Source organism: Eretmochelys imbricata, chromosome 1 (genome assembly GCF_965152235.1).
Source record: "Eretmochelys imbricata isolate rEreImb1 chromosome 1, rEreImb1.hap1, whole genome shotgun sequence".
In the NCBI taxonomy this organism is placed as follows: domain Eukaryota; kingdom Metazoa; phylum Chordata; order Testudines; family Cheloniidae; genus Eretmochelys; species Eretmochelys imbricata.
Genome location: NC_135572.1, coordinates 331077491 through 331096871, shown reverse-complemented (window position 1 = coordinate 331096871; position 19381 = coordinate 331077491). Strand labels below are relative to the sequence as shown.

Sequence of the window (19381 nt, the reverse complement as noted above, 5' to 3'; positions counted from 1 at the left end):
ACCCTATTATTTTAGGATGGTAGAAGGCAAGGGGCAGGTAAGGTAGAATATTGTTTGTTTGTTTACTTTCGATTGAGAAGAAATTAAAAGTACCCACAGCAAAACCATTCTGGCAATACAAGTAAATCCTATCAGACTGGCTTGGGGGACGTATCTGGATTTTATATAATCAAGATTCAGATATGAGTTTATCTGTACTTGAAGTACATGGAGTTTCTTGACTCTTTTCAGTCTAGCTTTAAGCCAGCGTATGGCAGAATCTGCAGTGATCTAATTGATGGCTGCTCTCATCACAAGAGACCATGATCAAGAGTCCATGCTGATTCCTTCAGCTCTACCAGTTGCCTTTGATACTGTGCATGAAGACATCTGATGGTTACGACCTAGACGTGGGCTGTCTGATCTAGTGGTCCAAGCAGGAGTCAGGCTGGGTCAGATATCAGTAGGTCAGAGTCTAAGATAGGCCAGAGGGCATACCTAGAATCAAGTGTCAGAAGGCAGGCAGGGTCAGGTTACCAGGAGATCAGAAGCAGGAGAACTACAAATCAATAACCAGAGTCAAGCCAGGGGAGCAAGAGTGGGAGTGGAAGCAGGAGCAGGAAGCACAAGGCTCACAGTCCAGAGCAAGGTGGGTTCCTATTGTATGGACAACTTCCTGTTCTTGTGCTGGATTTATATAGAAGCTATGGACCAGTCAGGTTCCAGGTTCCAGCATTCTGCCAGTCAGGTTCCAGGACTGGAGTCGTCTGTCGAGGTTCAGCTTCTGCCCTAGCAACTGTTAGCAAGTTGTTGTGTGGCAGGTTGGAGCTTACTAGGTCCTAAGAGTCCTATGGCTCCAGGTTTGAGACCTATGGTCCCAGACAATGATGGCCGTTGGCATTTCCAGGGTAAGATTATGTGGAGTTGTGGACCGTGGACCCATTGGTCTAGCCTAGGGCAATTCCTCATCTGCCCCAAGGCTTTCTTATGTGACCTACTACAAGGTTCTGTTCTGTCGCCCTCCTGTGCATTGTTTTTGTGAGAACGTTAAAGGAGATAATGAGGTATTATATGGTGTGGTGCCATCAGTATGAGGGTGACATTGCGCTTTAGAGCTCTTTATTATCCTTCCAGGACAGGGCATTCTTTTGTCTTTCCCAATGTCTGACTGTTGCTTGGATCTGAGACATGAACAGGAAATATGACTGAAGTATTGTTAGTAGGTTATTGAAAATGTCTTGAATATAATCCATCTGGAAGGGATGGTAAATAGAATAACTGCCACTTCATCAAGGGGATTTGGCCCTCTTCTGTTACCAAGGTTTGCAATCTGTGGGTCTTGTTTGTTTCTTGCCTGTTTCTGGTGCTTGGATACCAGAAGTGACCAAGAACAATCTTGTACAGAAGCATTGAAATATTTCAAGATATATTAGACTTTAAAGCCATGAATATTACTATTATTCTTTAATTATTATTTTATTAACATGGAACTCAGGTAGCCACATCAGACATGTGACTTTGCCACACACAATTGATGTATACAGGTTATCCCCAAAAAGTGACAAGGTATATTTTAGAGAGTTAAATATTTCCAATTTTACTGGGAATATTTATGTCCCTCTCTCTGTAAAGTCCAGTGCCTTAGTTATTGTCAATCCAACTGTACAGAGCTGAGAGACAGCCATAAGCTTTTCTATATCTGGACATGTCACAAGTTGTAAAGTCTGATCTTGGGCATTTTCAGAGCTAGACGTGAATGCAGGATCCCTTTGGGAAGCTGGGAATTTCTCCTCTATAAAGCACCCATTTCCATCCATGCATGCTGCAAGATATTGAACTTTGAAGTCATTACATTTTTAGGTATAAAAATACTAATACAGGACTGAAAATTTGCAAAGGTGGGTTACCAATATTATCCTCATTTTTTCAGATGGAGAAGCTGAGGCACAGAGCTGTTAAGTGACTTACCTCACACAGCAAGTCAGTGACAGAGTTAGGAGTAGAATCCACAAGTGTCCTGACTTCCTATCTAGTGTCACATTTCCACCTAGAGCCAGACCTAATAAAAGGAAAGAAAAATTCTAGAGAAGTATGGAGCCCCGGAAGTTCTGTTTCCCCCTAATTCTGGCTCGTAAGTGGTTTATTCAGATGAACTGGTGGGGCCTGAATGGTGGTTCCTCGTCCATTTCATCTGTCTCTTCTGTCTTCAGCTGAAGTCTCTCATAGGCCACAGAATCTGTTTGACTGCTCTAAGGTAGCTTTTATTTGGTTCACTCACAGTTCTCTGAGATCTCTCCTACCCCTTCTTTTTCTCACCACCCAAAAAGAGTATTTACACAGGTAACTTTACAAGTTTTATCATATACCAGGTAGTCCTAATGACATTAAACCCAGAGAGAGAAGATTGAATGGCTTGTACTGTCATAGGCCTGAGATCTTCCATTAACTTATTCAGTTGTCCCTTTCTGTATTTTTTTTTATGCACTGCAATTGATGGTTTATACTGGGTTTTAAAAGAGAAATGTTTTAAATGAAATAATTACAATGCACTTCTCTCCTCCTGCGTTCTTGAATTTTGTAATAACTTCTTTGTTAGAGTAGCAAGGCGGAGTGGCCTCCCTCCAAACTGCCCCGCTTCCCTCACTGGAAATACCAGGGCGGGATAGTAAGTATAAAAAGAGCTGAGTAGGTGCTGGGCCATGGGAGAGAGTAGACGTCTCTTCCAGGGAGCAGAGTCCTGTGCAGGATCCCAGACCAGCCCCTGAGGAGACAGAAGACCCCAAGGAGGAACTGCACTGGCCCCTGCCTGACTGTGAGGCAATAAGACCAAGCCCCTGCTCGACAGAGCCCCAGTGGCTAAGTGGGGTAGGAAGTAGCCTGGGGGAGCCATACCTTGAGTCAGCTGTGCTGCCAGGAAGCAAGGCAGCCTGGTTCAGGGGCTTTCCCCATTGACCCAGTGGCAGGACTGCCCACCACAGATAGGGCCCTGGGCTGGGACCTGGTGGAGTAGGGTGGGCCTGGGTCTCCCTGCCCCTCCCCGCAGCTGCTATCCCACACCTGGGGTGGTTGCAAACTCATCCTAGACCAAGAGGCCTGTACCTATAGACTGTCCCAGCCAGAAGGCTTGGGCTAAAGATTGTTAGTGTTGTGCCCCACCCAGAGGGTCAGAGCCCCCTTATAGACTGCCATTATAGACTGATAATTGCTGTCTGTCCCAGCCAGAAGGCTCTGCGCTAAAGACTGTGCTCTGCCACGCCCAGAGTACTGGAGCTTCCCCCTATAAACTATTGTTTACCATCTTCCTGTAGCGAGGCACAGTGGCCTCCCTGTGCCCTCGAGAGCAAGGAACCACTAATCTTGCTGGAGAATGCAGGCATCGCCTGAAACAAGGGGACAAGTCCAGTGCAGCAGCAAATTGAATTCCCCCCTCTGCTGGACGATAAAACGGTGAACCTTCCCGACCAGGAAGAATGGAGGTTAAGAAACTCATCAAGTGGCTTGCTGAGAGCCAACAGCAGCAGCGCTTGGCACAGCTTCAGCTTGAGCACTTTTGAAGCCAGGATAGTGGCCTAGATGATACAATCGATAGCTGTGTCTCTGTGGTATTAAGTTTGAGGGTTTTCTCACCCTTAAAAAGAAATCATATGACATGTGTTATCACAATGTTAAAATCCGAAATATAGCCTTCCATCATCATCACAGCATCATTTTCACTAGTCGGTCATGCAATTTTTTATACGCCCATTATATGCCATATGTGAAATCTCCATGCACACACACACACATACACTCCTTTACGATTTTTTAAAAACATTTTATCCTGGTTTATTTGTAGCCTTCTGTTCCTGTCAACTGTTTTTGCTGTTGACCACTGCTGCCTCAAATAGTGGTTTACAAAATTTAATTAAGACTCTCTAATGTAATATCGGAATTGTTATTTCCTTTTGCAGTTGATAATTGCAGGGCTACATTTTTCTCATGAAATCTTGTAAGAGAAATATTCTGATGATGAAATTACTTTCAAATTGACTTCTTCCTGAAAGTTTTTTCTATTTCTGTTGTACAAATTATTAGATTTGTGTGTCTTTATATATCAGGACGAGTGAAGGAAAGTTGATGTATCCCTCTACTATCTCTTTTTCTTTGAAAACTGTCATCTTTTCTGCAGTTTATATCATTCTGTAAAAAAATATTTGATTTAATAGGGTATTCCCAGGAGAAATATTTTGTTAAGCTCGCTAGGGTTGTAAATACCTATGTGTTATATAAAGGGAAAATGTCCTTAAAAATATTAATTTTCTCAAAAACACAACAGTCTGGAAATTCTAGGGTAATGTTTACATTTTAAAGAAATCCCAAACTTAATGAAGCAGAGGCGTGCACAGTTAAGCTTACTGAAAGAACCTTAACTCTGCCCCCAGCTCCTCTCCACCTAACACCCTGCATACTCATCTTATCTGAATTTAGAAACATTTTTATGGCAATTTTGAAGGACTTTGAGAAGTAAGGTTTTAACTCTGCAGCTCTGAACCTCTTAAATATCCTAAATCTGCCTGTTGGTTTAATTCGCCTATGAAACTGAGGGATTTTGGCGTACACAATTTGAGTGTACAGTTAGTCTATCTGCACTAGGAAGGTAGTACAGTTAGATCACTTGCACATCACGACTAGGATTGTTTCCTCTAGCTTTTTTGTGATACAGGGGCAGAGCTAATCAGTCTCCTTAATAAATTAATAAATAAATCAGTCTCCTTTTATAAATTGACACTTTCTAATGTTGGATTTTTTTAAAGTTTAATTTTAATCTGGAATTTCCAGACTTTTTACTGTAGTATTTTAGGATAAATACTGCATTGTCTTATTTTTCCCTCCTTAAGTAACTGATAAATATTTACAGCCAAACAGTTTAATGAAGTTTTTGCGTGGAAATTTCCTTCATTTAAAAAAAATGTTAAGAATTGCTCAGTGACAGGAGTCTCCACAGAGCTTGAGAGAAAAATTGAATTGCAGGTCACCACCTCTGATTCTCCAGTGCAGCTCCACTCCTCTGTCATGAATTATGTACTACCATCACAAGAAGTCTCAACGAGATCTTAAACTGTGCTCTGCAGGTCAGCAGATTCAGGTTCTGAAAGATCAGAGAGGGAACACATTCTAGGGTACATTCCTGCAGCACTTGTCATTCATGTGAGTAAGGACTGCAGATGTGGCACTGTTGCCGGGTAGATACACCCCGCCATGGGGTGTCTGGTTGCAAAGGACAAAATAGGGGTTATGGCTCAAGTGGCTAGACAAGATACTGCTGTCCTAGTCTACAAAACAAAGCAGCGCAACCTAGTGGCCAGAGTCCTCGGGGCTGCGTTTGCTCTTGGGGCAGCGCGGCCTAGTGGCTAGAGTCCTCAGGGCTGCTCTTGCTCTTGGGGCAGTGTGGGCCAGTGGCCAGAGTCCTTGAGCAGTGCCCCCACACTGCAGTAGGTTTTGGGTATGGTAGGGGGACCCTGGCCCATCCTTCTTCACCGGGTCCTGATCTAGTGCCCTGTGAAACCAGTAGTCCACAGTTCAGCTCTGTTTCCTATTTTAGCAGTCACGTTCCCTGGGTCGCTTCCTACCCATGCTTTCTGCTCTGTCAGTTCTCGTGGGATATTGGCCTTCCAGCTCGCTCTTGTCCTCCAGGGTTATCAGGGGTTCCGCCATCGATCCCATTGGCTCGGCCTCAACAGTCTGTAGCTCCAGCAATTCCCTGGCAGGAGTCAGCAGTGTGTGTCAGCTCTCCTCTTCAGCCAGCCCAAACTGAGCTGGGCCACTCCCTTTTATATTCTGTCTCTAGGCTGAGCATGCCCAGCAGGGGTGAGGGGGGCGTGGCCTCTTCAGCCCACAGTATACGGTTAACCCCAGCTGGGTCAGTGCAGGGTCACAGGCCCCTCTGAAGTTAAATGTAACAGTTACTTTTATATAGTTTTACAGTTTGCTCCTTTACATCCATATAAAAAACTCTAAATGCTCCAAAATACTTTACCTGGAGTAACGTGGGGTGTTAGGATATAAGCTTTTTCAAATTCTTGCAACTGAAACATAGCAACAAAGCAGCAGCAGTAAATATTTATATTATGATGGTGTCCAAAGGCCCCATTTGAGATTTGGGCCCCATTTTCCTGGGTGCTCTAAAACACAGAAAAGAGACAATCCCAGCCCTAAACGACTTACAAAACATAACTGAATTTCTATCCTGAAAGCTTTCAGAGTAGCAGCCATGTTAGTCTGTATTCGCAAAAAGAAAAGGAGTACTAGTGGCACCTTAGAGACTAACCAATTTATTTGAGCATAAGCTTTTGTGAGCTACAGATCACTTCATCGGATACATTCAGTGGAAAATACAGTGAGGAGATTTATATACACGCAGAACATGAAACAATGGGTGTTATCATACACACTGTAAGGAGAGAGATCACTTAAGATGAGCTATTACCAGCAGGAGAGCTGGGGGGGGGAGGGGAGAAAACCTTTTGTAGTGATAATCAAGGTGGGCCATTTCCAGCAGTTAACAGGAACGTCTGAGGAACAGTGGGGGTGGGAGGGGGGAAATAAACAAGGGGAAATAGTTTTACTTTGTGTAATGACACATCCACTCCCAGTCTCTATTCAAGCCTAAGTTAATTGTAGCCAGTTTGCAAATTAATTCCAATTCAGCAGTCTCTCATTGGAGTCTGTTTTTGAAGTCTTTTTGTTGTAATATTGTGACCTTTAGGTCTGTAATCGAGTGACCAGAGAGATTGAAGTGTTCTCCGACTGGTTTATGAATGTTATAATTCTTGACATTTGATTTGTGTCCATTTATTCTTTTACATAGAGACTGTCCAGTTTGACCAATGTACATGGCAGAGGCGCATTGCTGGCACATGATGGCATAGATCACATTGGTAGATGTGCAGGTGAACGAGCCTCTGATAGTGTGACTGATGTGATTAGGCCCTATGATGGTGTCCCCTGAATAGATATGTGGACAGAGTTGGCAACGGGATTTGTTGCAAGGATAGGTTCCTGATTAGTGGTTCTGTTGTGTGATGTGTGTGGTTGCTGGTGAGTATTTGCTTCAGGTTGGGGGGCAGTCTGTGGGCAACGACTGGCCTGTCTCCCAAGATTTGTGAGAGTGATGGGTCGTCCCTCAGGATAGGTTGTAGATCCTTGATGATGCGTTGGAGAGGTTTTAGCTGGGGGCTGAAGGTGATGGCTAGTGGCGTTCTCTTATTATCTTTGTTGGGCCTGTCCTGTAGTAGGTGACTTCTGGGTACTCTTCTGGCTCTGTCAATTTGTTTCTTCACTTCAGCAGGTGGGTACTGTAGTTGTAAGAATGCTTGATAGAGATCTTGTAGGTGTTTGTCTCTTTCTGAGGGGTTGGAGCAAATGTGGTTGTACGTAGAGCTTGGCTGTAGACGATGGACCGTGTGGTGTGGTCTGGCTGAAAGCTGGAGGCATGTAGGTAGGAATAGCGGTCAGTAGGTTTCTGGTATAGGGTGGTGTTTATGTGACCGTCGCTTATTAGCACCGTAGTGTCCAGGAAGTGGATCTCTTGTGTGGACTGGTCCAGGCTGAGGTTGATGGTGGGATGGAAATTGTTGAAATCATGGTGGAATTCCTCAAGGGCTTCTTTTCCATGGGTCCAGATGATGAAGATGTCATCAATATAGCGCAAGTAGAGTAGGGGCGTTAGGGGACAAGAGCTGAGGAAGCGTTGTTCTAAGTCAGCCATAAAAATGTTGGCATACTGTGGGGCCATGCGGGTACCCATAGCAGTGCCACTGATTTGAAGGTATACATTGTCCCCAAACATGAAATAGTTATGGGTGAGGACAAAGTCACAAAGTTCAGCCACCAGGTTTGCCATGACATTATCAGGGATACTGTTCCTGATGGCTTGTAGTCCATCTTTGTGTGGAATGTTGGTGTAGAGGGCTTCTACATCCATAGTGGCCGGGATGGTGTTTTCAGGAAGATCACCGATGGATTGTAGTTTCCTCAGGAAGTCAGCGGTGTCTCGAAGATAGCTGAGAGTGCTGGTAGTGTAGGGCCTGAGGAGGGAGTCTACATAGCCAGACAATCCTGCTGTCAGGGTTCCAATGCCTGAGATGATGGGGCGCCCAGGATTTCCAGGTTTATGGATCTTGGGTAGCAGATAGAATACCCCAGGTCGGGATTCCAGGGGTGTGTCTGTGCGGATTTGTTCTTGTGCTTTTTCAGGGAGTTTCTTGAGCAAATGCTGTAGTTTCTTTTGGTAACCTTCAGTGGGATCAGGGTAATGGCTTGTAGAAAGTGGTGTTGGAGAGCTGCCTCGCAGCCTCTTGTTCATATTCCGACCTATTCATGATGATGACAGCACCTCCTTTGTCAGCCTTTTTGATTATGATGTCAGAGTTGTTTCTGAGGCTGTGGATGGCATTGTGTTCTGCACAGCTGAGGTTATGGGGCAAGTGATGCTGCTTTTCCACAATTTCAGCCCGTGCACGTCGGCGGAAGCACTCTGTGTAGAAGTCCAGTCTGTTGTTTTGACCTTCAGGAGAGTCCACCTAGAATCACAGCCCCCCAACCTGAAGCAAATACTCACCAGCAACCACACAACAGAACCACTAACCAAGGAACCTATCCTTGCAACAAAGCCTGTTGCCAACTGTGTCCACATATCTATTCAGGGGACACCATCATAGGGCCTAATCACATCAGCCACACTGTCAGAGGCTCGTTCACCTGCACATCTACCAATGTGATATATGCCATCATCTGCCAGCAATGCCCCTCTGCCATGTACATTGGTCAAACTGGACAGTCTCTACGTAAAAGAATAAATGGACACAAATCAGACATCAAGAATTAATAATATAACATTATTATATATTATTATTATTATAATTATTAATATATTATAACATTATACATGTTATAATATAACATTATAACGTTCAAAAACCAGTCGGAGAACACTTTAATCTCTTTGGTCACTCGATTACAGACCTAAAAGTGGCAATTCTTCAACAAAAAAAACTTCAAAAACAGACTCCAACGAGAGACTGCTGAATTGGAATTAATTTGCAAACTGGCTACAATTAACTTAGGCTTGAATAGAGACTGGGAGTGAATGTGTCATTACACAAAGTAAAACTATTTCCCCTTGTTTATTCCTCCCCCCCCCCCCCCCACCAACTGTTCCTCAGACATTCCTGTTAACTGCTGGAAATGGCCCACCTTGATTATCGCTACACAAGGTGTCACTCTCACCCCCGCCCCCCAGCTCTCCTGCTGGTAATAGCTCATCTTAAGTGATCTCTCTCCTTACAGTATGTATGGTAACACCCATTGTTTCATGTTCTGTGTGTATATAAATCTCCTCCCTGTATTTTCCACTGCATGCATCCAATGAAGTGAGCTGTAGCTCACAAAAGCTTATGCTCAAATAAATTGGTTAGTCTTTAAGGTGCCACAAGTCCTCCTTTTCTTTTTATCCTGAAAGCACGTCTCCTAAGAAAAAGTAGTTCCTTTTTGGTAGACTTGATTCAAACAGCACAGCTATCTTTTATTTATTTTGTTCATGCTTCTTTTTTTTTTTTAAAGAAAATTTATTATTATTACTATTATTTACTGCTGGTATTTATTTCAGGAAGTTTATTTCATTGTTCAGCTTATTTTTCCTTTTCACTATTGCTTTTAATACCATACATGATATATTCATCTAATTATATGCGAGTAAACTTTAAAGATCAAATCATGAATATGAAACATTTGAAGCAGTGAGATTTTGTATTTCGATGTTATATTATTAATTCAATAGCTGCAGTATATACATTTCCAAGTTCCCAAAGGCAGGATAAAATTTGGGTTTTCAACTTCCAGAAGCCAAATCAGAATAAAAAAATATTAATTTAAAAATAATAACTTTTTAGAAATGAAAGAAAAATTCAGCATGCTTCTTTGATTCTCTGTCATTGCCACTGCTCTTCTCTTTCTGTTGAGAGAGATAGTGGAGGGGGGTGGTGTGGAGGACAGGCTACACTATCTCTTTGGTACTTACTCTAATAATAGGGAATATGTATCTGTGTACCTCACAATTTTTAACATGTTATAGTCTCACAACACCCCAGGGAGGTAGGGGAGTGGTTCAAGGAATTGAACCTGATCCTCTAAGGCAGGGGTTCTCAACCTTTTTCTTTTTGAGACTCCTCTCCCTCCCCCCCCCCCCCCCCCCACCAACATGCTATAAAAACTCCATGGCCCACCTGTGCCACAGTAACTGGTTTTCTGAATATAAAAGCCAGGGCTGGCATAATTGCCTGGAGCCTCATGCCACAGGGGCCCCCACAAAGCTACATTGCTCAGTCTTTGGCTTCAGTCCCATGTGGTAGGGCTCACAGCCCTGGGCTACAGCGAGTTTAATGCTGGCCCTGTTTGGTATCCCCCTCCCCCTGAAACCTGCTCGCAGCCTCCCCAGGGCCCTGGCTGAGTACCACTGTTCTAAGGCCTAAACTAGAACCCTTATCACTGGACCACCCTTCTTCTTCCCTGTCTTTTATGTTGTAGAAGAGAGGCTATGAAACAAACAGCTATACAGCTACTCTTTTCTTTCTGCAAGATTATTTTCTCATATAGTGGTTTAAAAGGTTTCAACATATATGGGCATTGTAACTGTAATTGTCACATCTGCCAGCAGTGCCCCTCTGCCATGTACATTGGTCAAACTGGACAGTCTCTACGTAAAAGAATAAATGGACACAAATCAGACATCAAGAATTAATAATGTGTGTTAACCTTCATTTTAACCATTTGGTATGTAAGATTAATATACAAATATGACACAGTTATTTATAAATGTAGATTTTAATTAAATTTAGCTTCTGGTTAAATTCCTCTTTAAAAAAATCATTTGATTCATTTACTCACCTCTGTATAAAGATTATGTGAGATTTGCTTTTTCTTCGTCTAGGGTCTTCACCATCCTCATACACTTAAAGGTACTTTCTCTGTTTCTCGACCAAAAATGTTCCACATGTATTTTCCTAGAACCTGAGTATATGATCAGCTGCAATTTAGTATGCATTATTTTACTATTCACAGCAGCACTGATAAGGGATGCAGAACTGCCCATTCACTAGAATGTGGCACGGAGGAAGAAAAGACAAACAACTTCATGCTTTTAAATCAGCATGTTTAGTACAATCTCGTAGGTAAGTGTTTCGCTTCACAGGTATAGGTAAAGAAAATATTGTTTAGCATGTCTGTTTGTTTCTCTCTTTCAGTTATTGTAATGGATGCATGCTAGATCCAGATTGTGGTCTCTGCTATAAACTGAACAAGTCAAATGTTGTTGACTCCTCATGTGTTCCAGTTAAGAAAGAATCTACAATGGCAGCAGCATGGGGCAGGTATGTCACTTTGAGAGTTTATATTCCTTAATTCATAACTGGCCTCAATCAAAATTTATTTTCAGACTGCTGTGAGCATTTATGCTTTCATTGAAAATGGTATTCTTAAACATCTTTCCAGAAAATTGATCTTTTGACTGGTATTTTTGACATTATTATTTCATTATAGTGTATAGTATACATTTCCAGTGTGAAAAAGGTCCCAGGTAGACTTCATTTTTCAAAGAAAATAGAAGCTGTCTAGGAGTTGAAGTACTTGTGATGGTTGACTTAAAAGGTCACATCAGATTTTTCGGAACACTAATTGCAAAGAACGATGAAAAATTAGTACTCGTGCTATGACAGAATGATAGCTTTGAAAGACATTAATTATGCAGACTTCTGTGCTGCACAGATGAAGTGATTAAAAAGGCAAGATATAGTGGGTATGTTTGTGTATTGACACAGCTGTACACACATATGTTTAAGTGCTGCAACACGAATAGAGTGGCAAACCTCTAGGACCAACTCTAAGGCACTTTTCATTTTCCTGCTGTTTTGGATTTTTTCTTCTGAGACAATTTCCCCTCCCCCGCACGCCCTCCAGTTACATTTGAAGCTGTGAAGTTTCATTTTCTTTTAAACCTTACCTTTGTTCAAACATTTTAAAATTAAGACAAAGCTTATAGGCCTAGTCAGTCAGCTGAACAAGTCTAAAATGTCTGCTGCATGGTATGTGTGCAAGATTTTGTGGTTTCCCACATTTTTAAAGTGGCAACACTGTATACCTTGTGCTTGTGTGTGAATATATATGTGTACACACAGAGAGGTTCCCACTAAAATGTCAGCAGTTACTATGCCCTTGTGCATGAGATAGCAAAGCATTTACCTACCCTTAGAAAGATTTTGTATAGTTTTAACTTTTATCAGGCAATCACTGTAAGACCAATAACCTGTGATAATGTAGTGTAAAGTCTTTATCAACATGAGTTTGGGATGGTGTGAAGCCACAAGGAAATTATATAGTCATCCACGACTGCTGATAAAACCTTTCTACTTCATTTCACTACCATGTATTTTGTTTATGCCACATGTTCCATAAAAGTGTTTTTAGAAAAGTTTTTTAAGTTTTTATTGGAGCTATTTTTTGTCTTTCTCCAACTTCAAAGTCAGGAGCCTTAGCTATGATGAGTCACAACTGCCTAGGGCTCAGAGGAAATGAAAATATCAAACTAACTAAGTAAATAATATGTGTAAAGTGTCTCTAAAAAGGACCTCATCTTTCTTCAATATACATTAAAATGTTATGTCCAATCTCTTGGGCCGTTCCAGGCATAGAGGTGAGTGATGTGATTCCATTAGATCGAGGGATATTATATTTATTCACTTATGAAAAAGCATCACTGCTGCTTTGCTGCATCACCATATTGTGGCTTGATTTTAAAAGTGGTTGGATAATTTTGTGACCAATAAAATATGTAGTTAAAAAAAACCTAAAATAAAGGCTATAAAATCTCATGTGTAAGGGACCAGGGTGTAGGCAGTCCCGGCTGGTGTTCACCAGTCAAGGATGGCCACGAGGAAGTAGCCAGCGAGCAGGGATCGGAATAATCATTAGAACTGGGACTGATAAACAAAAGGGTCAGTGTCAGCCTGGGGTTGGAAACCAGAGATCAGAAAGCGAGGTGTAGTCTGGATTCGCAGCAGTCCAGAAGCCTGCGTGGTTGTCCAAGACAACTTCCTGAAGCAACCTCCAGGGTTAAATAATGCTCATAAACCAAACAGAGGGCCACTGGGTGTTGTCAGTATTGATCATTAGGTGGTACTTCCTGTGGCGCCTAATCTCGAGAGTGTTCCTTGGATAGGGCTCTGTACAGCCTCCCCGTGGTGATGTGGGAATGTCAACTATCCCAGGCTCAACAGACCTCGGTTCTAGTTCTACAGAGCCGTACATCATGCTCTTGAGCATATAGTGAATATCTCCCCTGTAGCTCGCACCATCTTGATTTTCAGAGGAGCTCCCATATTCTTTATTTGTCATAATAGATCTTTCTTCATATTCAGAATCAACATTTGTTTCATGTACTCTACCATTTTAAGAAAGAAAAGGAGTACTTGTGGCACCTTAGAGACTAACCAATTTATTTGAGCATAAGCTTTCGTGAGCTACAGCTCACTTCATCACATCCGATGAAGTGAGCTGTAGCTCACGAAAGCTTATGCTCAAATAAATTGGTTAGTCTCTAAGGTGCCACAAGTACTCCTTTTCTTTCTGCAAAATACAGACTAACACGGCTGTTACTCTGAAATCTACCATTTTAAGTACCATCTCTGTAGCTAGGGAAGATGTAATAGTATACAGTAAGACTTAAATGGAGACATAAACTTGTTACTCTGAAAATCCTTCCTAAGAGGAGGAAAACCTACTACAATACTCACTGTAAGGATGTGGGGAATAGAATCCAGATCTGCAGAGCTAGAATAGTTGATGCTCACAGTGCCACCTGCAGGCCATGCAGAGCAACAGCCAGGGAGCTTTGTGGAAAACAGACACTCCCAAAGAACCCAGAGTGACAGTACCCTGCAGCCCTCTGATTGGCCAGCACCCTATTTAGTCCTGGAGGGTGCCCCAGGAAGTTGTGTGGGCAACAACAGAGACTTCAGGCCTGCTGCAACTCCAGACCTCACCTCATCTCCTGGTCTCTGATCTCCAGTTCCAGCCTGACCCTGACTCTTGCCTCGTGACTCTATTTTGGTACTGTCTCTGACTCCAGCCTGACTCTGAGCCTGAGCCTGCCTCCCGATTCCAGTCTGGTACTTCGGCAGGTCTCCAATCCCAGACTGACTTTTATCCTGACTCTTGCTTAATGAACCCAGCTCTGGTGATTCCTCTGACCCCTGCTCACCAACTACTGTCCCTGAAGTGTGAACCCCAGCCCAGCTGTGACCAGACCACCTAGGCTCTCGTCTCTTACAGTTTGCCTAGACCCACTTCCAACCTCCTCCGCAGGAGCCCATTAACAGGGATATGGAAGGGGTGGATCTACCATCACCCATTGGACCCCATGGTGTACCAGACCTGCAGGAGCGGGTCATGCAACTCCAAAGCAAGAACCATCTGCTGCAGTTCCAAGTGGCACAGCTCTTAGAGGAAAATCAGATACTCCTTGAGCAGTTAGCATGGTCCCAGGAAGAGAATTCTGTGCTCCAGGCTCAGGTTGGGCCACTGCCCTCTGTACAGGGCCCTGCAGTACCACTACCCAACGATTTGAGAGGAACTGCCAGAAGTTCAAGGGGCTCCTGAACCAATGCCGTCTCCTTTTCCTGCTTCGCCTTCTAATGTATCCCACCTACCAGGCCCACGTGGGACTAGCGATCAGTTTGCAGGCAGAGGAAGCACTGGATTGGACCTCCCTCCTGCTGGAGCAGGACAGCCTGGTGTTAATGGACTGGTATGCCTTCCTGTGAGTATCATCCGCGACCTTTGACCACCTTCATTGCACTTGCTCAGCTGAAGCCGCAACTACGAGGCCCCAGCAAGGATAGGAGCCAGCTGCCTCATACGCTGCCCACTTCCAGAGCCATCCCTTGGGTAGGGCGAATCGGGATGACTGCTGTGGGCCCTGCACTTTGGGGAGCCCCGCAGGCCAGTGCAATTGGCCAGCATGGTCGGTCCTGGAAGACATAGGTGCAAGAACTAGGAGTGCAGGGAGTGCTGCCGCCCCGCCCGCCTGGGCTCCCGGCTGCCGCCCCACGCGACTGGGGTCCCAGCTGCTGCCCTGCGCGACCGAGGCTCTGCCACCCGCATTTCGGTGCAATGAGTCATCCACCCGGCTGGAGCCATGAGCCGCTGTGGCGCTATGGTCAACAATAGCCCTGCGGTAGGCACCGCCAACTGCCAGCAGCAGCAGGCAGCCCAGCACCAGGCCAGATCTGTCCCGCCAGCCTGGCCGCAGATGCAGAGTGGGGCCCCTAAGCCAGCGGGTACTGATTTGTCCCAAGCCCTGCAACCCACCGAATGATGGTCCTGCCCAGTTCCATCAACTTGTGGCTGACGTTGAGTGGAATAAGGCAGCCCAACTGCATCATTTTCAGTGTGGACTTAGTGAAGAAGTAAAGGATGGGCTAGCCTATGTTGAGACCCTGACCCGCTTAGGTGCTTTCATTAACCTCTCTCTCTGCACTGACAACTAGCTGCAGGAGCGAAAGGAGAGGACGGGCATCCTGCCACTGCGTCACCCACACCCTAGACCAAAAGCCTGAGCGCCCAATCATTAAATAATGTGGGTTGATCTGGGCCACTGATGCTTGACCCTGGAAGAAAAGAAACAGCAACAGCACAATAACTTACACTTTTACTGTGGAGCACCAGCATGTGCCATGGCCTCTTGCCCATTGCAGACCTTGACCCCTAAGGAATCAGGAAACAAGCAAGCCCAAACCATACTGGGTTGGGGGGTGCGGCCTGGGCACTACTGGAGCATTGTGCTCTGGAACTATCCCCAAGACCTGCAGAGAAACGCAATCCAGGATATGCAGGTCCTCCCCATACTTCCAAGTATGAATAAAGTTACATACCATGGATGATGCCAAATGGATTCCCCCTCAGTGGGCCTTGGTTGCTTCCAGGGCTACCGATGACTTCTTTAGAGGCTAAAGCCACTTGAGCACTACAAATCCCCCTCCATTAAAAGCATACATCCGTTCTTTTAGAAACAACTGATGGGTCCCTCCTGTCCTTGGGGCCAGTAATGCAGGAAACAGTACGTCTAGAGGCTGTAATCCAGGGCCATCAGGAAGTACAACAGTTCAATGTGATCCATTCACCACACTTCCCCCTACTTCTCTGTATCACTTGGCTGGAGCAACGTGGCCCTTGTATCTCCTTGCAAGAAAAGAGGATCAGCTTCCCATCTGAATGCTGCCGAAACGTCTGTTTATGCGCAACTGGCCCCAATCCTCTGCTCCAGGCTCCTGTAGCTGATTGGAAGTGACAGCATGTGTGGGGGAACTCCAGATGGCAGTTAGCCAGAAGGAGTCACTCCTAAGCCTGAGTCCCTATCTTTTGAAAAGTATTGGGATTATGTGGAAGTTTTAAAAAGAAGATTGCAGCCATGCTACCTCCACACTGGGACTATGACTTCCCCATAGATGGGCGAAGGTCCCTTATGGGTTTATGTGATGTCCAATCCAGAACTGGCAACCCTTCATGCGTGCATCCAGGAAAACCTGGCCAACGGCTTCATCCAGTGCTCCACCTCTCCAGTAGGGGCTCTTATCCTTTTTCTTAAGAAACAAGGACAGAATGCTACACCTTTGTTTAGACGGCCCTAAACCAGGAGACCGTCCAAAACCGTTATCCCCCTGCCCTTAATCTTGGAGTTCCTAGATTGTGAGTATTGTAATAAAAACAAACCCTGCATTATTCTTCAGTAATGGCCCCTAAGCATCATAAAATTACTGGAACTTGTAATGTTGTGGACTACTTCTGTAGAATACTGTAGTTATTTTTTAAATGTTTCCTCTGCTCCTATTTTGTAGCAATAACACTGCATGTGTGTTTACAGTGAATGACAATTATTCACAAGTACAGTATGTTCAAAATCAAGAATATCTGTATGGTGGAGGAAAGGAAGATAGAGATTTCAGTCCCTTGAGACTGCCAGCAAGGCTGTTTATATTGCAGAGGTTGCCATGGAAACCTGAGAAGAAAATTAGAGTATCAAAATGTTTTTACAGGAAAAATATGAGACATTGATTCTCTCAAATGTAGGGATGCCCATGGCAGACAATGGTACCAGGGGATGAAAAGAACCCACAAAAATAAATCCAACCCAAACGTATGCCACAAGAAATGTGCAGCAAGCATAACTGTCTGGTTGACAGCAAGGAATTGGGAGGGGGGTGAGTTTCCATAGAGAAAAGGCTAGAAGAGATGTTGCATGTTTGATCTGTTACATAAACATGACTCATATGTCAGGTATATTTGAGGGTGAAACATTGAGGGACAGCTCATCTAACTCATTAGCATAGACACGGCAGGCCTTGGCATTTTTGTATGGGCCTGAAAAACAATTTTTGTATGCACCACCAACCTTCCTGACTCCTGTGTACAGTGATCACACCACTGTTCCCAAGGCCAGCCCAAATATTTTGAGGTTGGTTAGCAAGATTGTTCTGTACTGATTCATTTTATGTAAAAGAAAGGAAGAGGAATGGGAATCTTCAGATCACTACCAGCCACATTTTGTGAGAGAAGTGAGGGCCCAGCATGTGGAGTTGATTATTTTCAAACCTGTGCTTAATCCACTAGACGACGCTGCCTCTCTTGAACTGCTCCTTCACTTCCTAATAGAGGAACCATGGGCAGTCTATCACTGCAAACAAATCTGGGGTCTTCTCAGAAACTATGTGACTTCTGTTTGTTCATTTCATGGACACTCCTGCCCCAAGGCTAATCCATAGGGCAACAGGAAGAGACTTTTAATTGTCAAAATATGTAAGATTTTATCTCTACAAGGAAAAAAGCTCGAGGGGCAAAAATAATGAGACCTGTAGTTACTCTTGACACATCTGTATCCTCAATACAGTGGGACTGTGCACGTGAGCCCCCAAGATTGGCTCTGGGCACAGCCTGTGGATAGAAACAGATCAGCACCCATGGCTCTGACTTTATGTGCTAGGTAGTACATTGGCACTGAGGGAGGGAGACATTAGCAAGAGCTATGTGCATTTTACTTTTGTAGTCAGTTGGCTACAAGGATGTTGTTGGCACACCTCCAAGAATGCAAGTTCGCTATTCTGATTTTTTTTTTTAAAGTATCCTGGTTCATCGAAAGTAAATTGGACAATTAGAGACCAGATTTTGAGAGACCAGAAATCCTAAATAGATTCCTGCTATTGAGACATTTTATAAGTTTGTTTAATTTCAAAGAGATATAGGTATTACTGATCATCTTGGTTACCTGCCTGTGGGTGAAACTTTAGACAAAATATTTTAAAGGCTTTGTAAAGACTCTGGAAAGTTATACATTCATCCCATCTTTTCTATTGGACCAATACATATCAGTTAAGATTATTGAAAAGCAATTTAAATACTCTTTTATTTTGTGGCGATAGTAGATTTTCCTGGAGGGTTCAGCAGGTGGAGATCTATTAGCAAAGGGTCCTTTAGCTGTTTGTAAATGACCCTCCTGTATTATTTTCATATCCAGTAAAGTGAGAAACTCATTACTACTCAGTTTTCCAAGCCATTGACCAATTTGTATAGTAGCTTCTGAAATATGACAGGTATAATATGAATCACTTTTTAAAAGACATTTTATTTATGATTAAAAATGTATGTGTGTATTTGTATATTTAAAACCTGTGAGTCTCTCTGTTTCTTCATAGGAGATAGATGCATAAATCCCCCTTGTACATCAATCTGAGATCAGTAAATACTCTGAGAATGAAGTTATCGTCAATTCAAATGAAGTTGCTTGTTTCGCATTACAGGGAGTATCAGTAAAAATATTATTAGTGAAACTGCAATCTTCAGAACCTTTCTATAAAGACTTGCATTTACAAGTTATTTTAGTAAAAACTGAAGTACTGGGGAATCAGTTTCTCTTGTGGAGACCTCAGGTTAATAGATTACAGGCATGAATATAATTGCTACTGTATTTTTAAAATGGTAGCACAACAGAGTGAATAATTAATTGAAAAGGCTAGCTAGATCTGCCATACTGCCAACACACAAAAGGAGTACGTTAACTAATCAAGTACCCCCAGAGGGATTTCTTTCTGGGTAGAGTATGTGACCCTAATCTAATTATTCAATCCACTAAAATATCCACAGCCTTTATAGGCTGCAGAAAACAGTATTTTGTTACTTTTCTTTTTCACTGGATCATTTTCAGAAATAAGAATAAAATATTTTATGAATTAAGTAAATAGAGACTTGGGGAGAATACAGCGATTCTAACTGCAGATTTACCAAAAGCTGAAAACTGCAGATCTTTGTGCAGTTGGAATCC

The 19381-nt window shown here is 43.4% G+C and overlaps 1 protein-coding gene across 1 annotated transcript in view; it reads left to right on the top strand.

Moving 5' to 3' along the window:
* Positions 1-19381, top strand: part of SLC2A13 (solute carrier family 2 member 13) — a 307588-nt gene that overhangs the window by 236030 nt on the left and 52177 nt on the right. The window contains exon 7 of the mRNA XM_077807858.1: positions 11259-11384. Coding sequence (XP_077663984.1) covers positions 11259-11384 — 126 coding nt within the window. The remainder of the gene's footprint in view (positions 1-11258; positions 11385-19381) is intronic.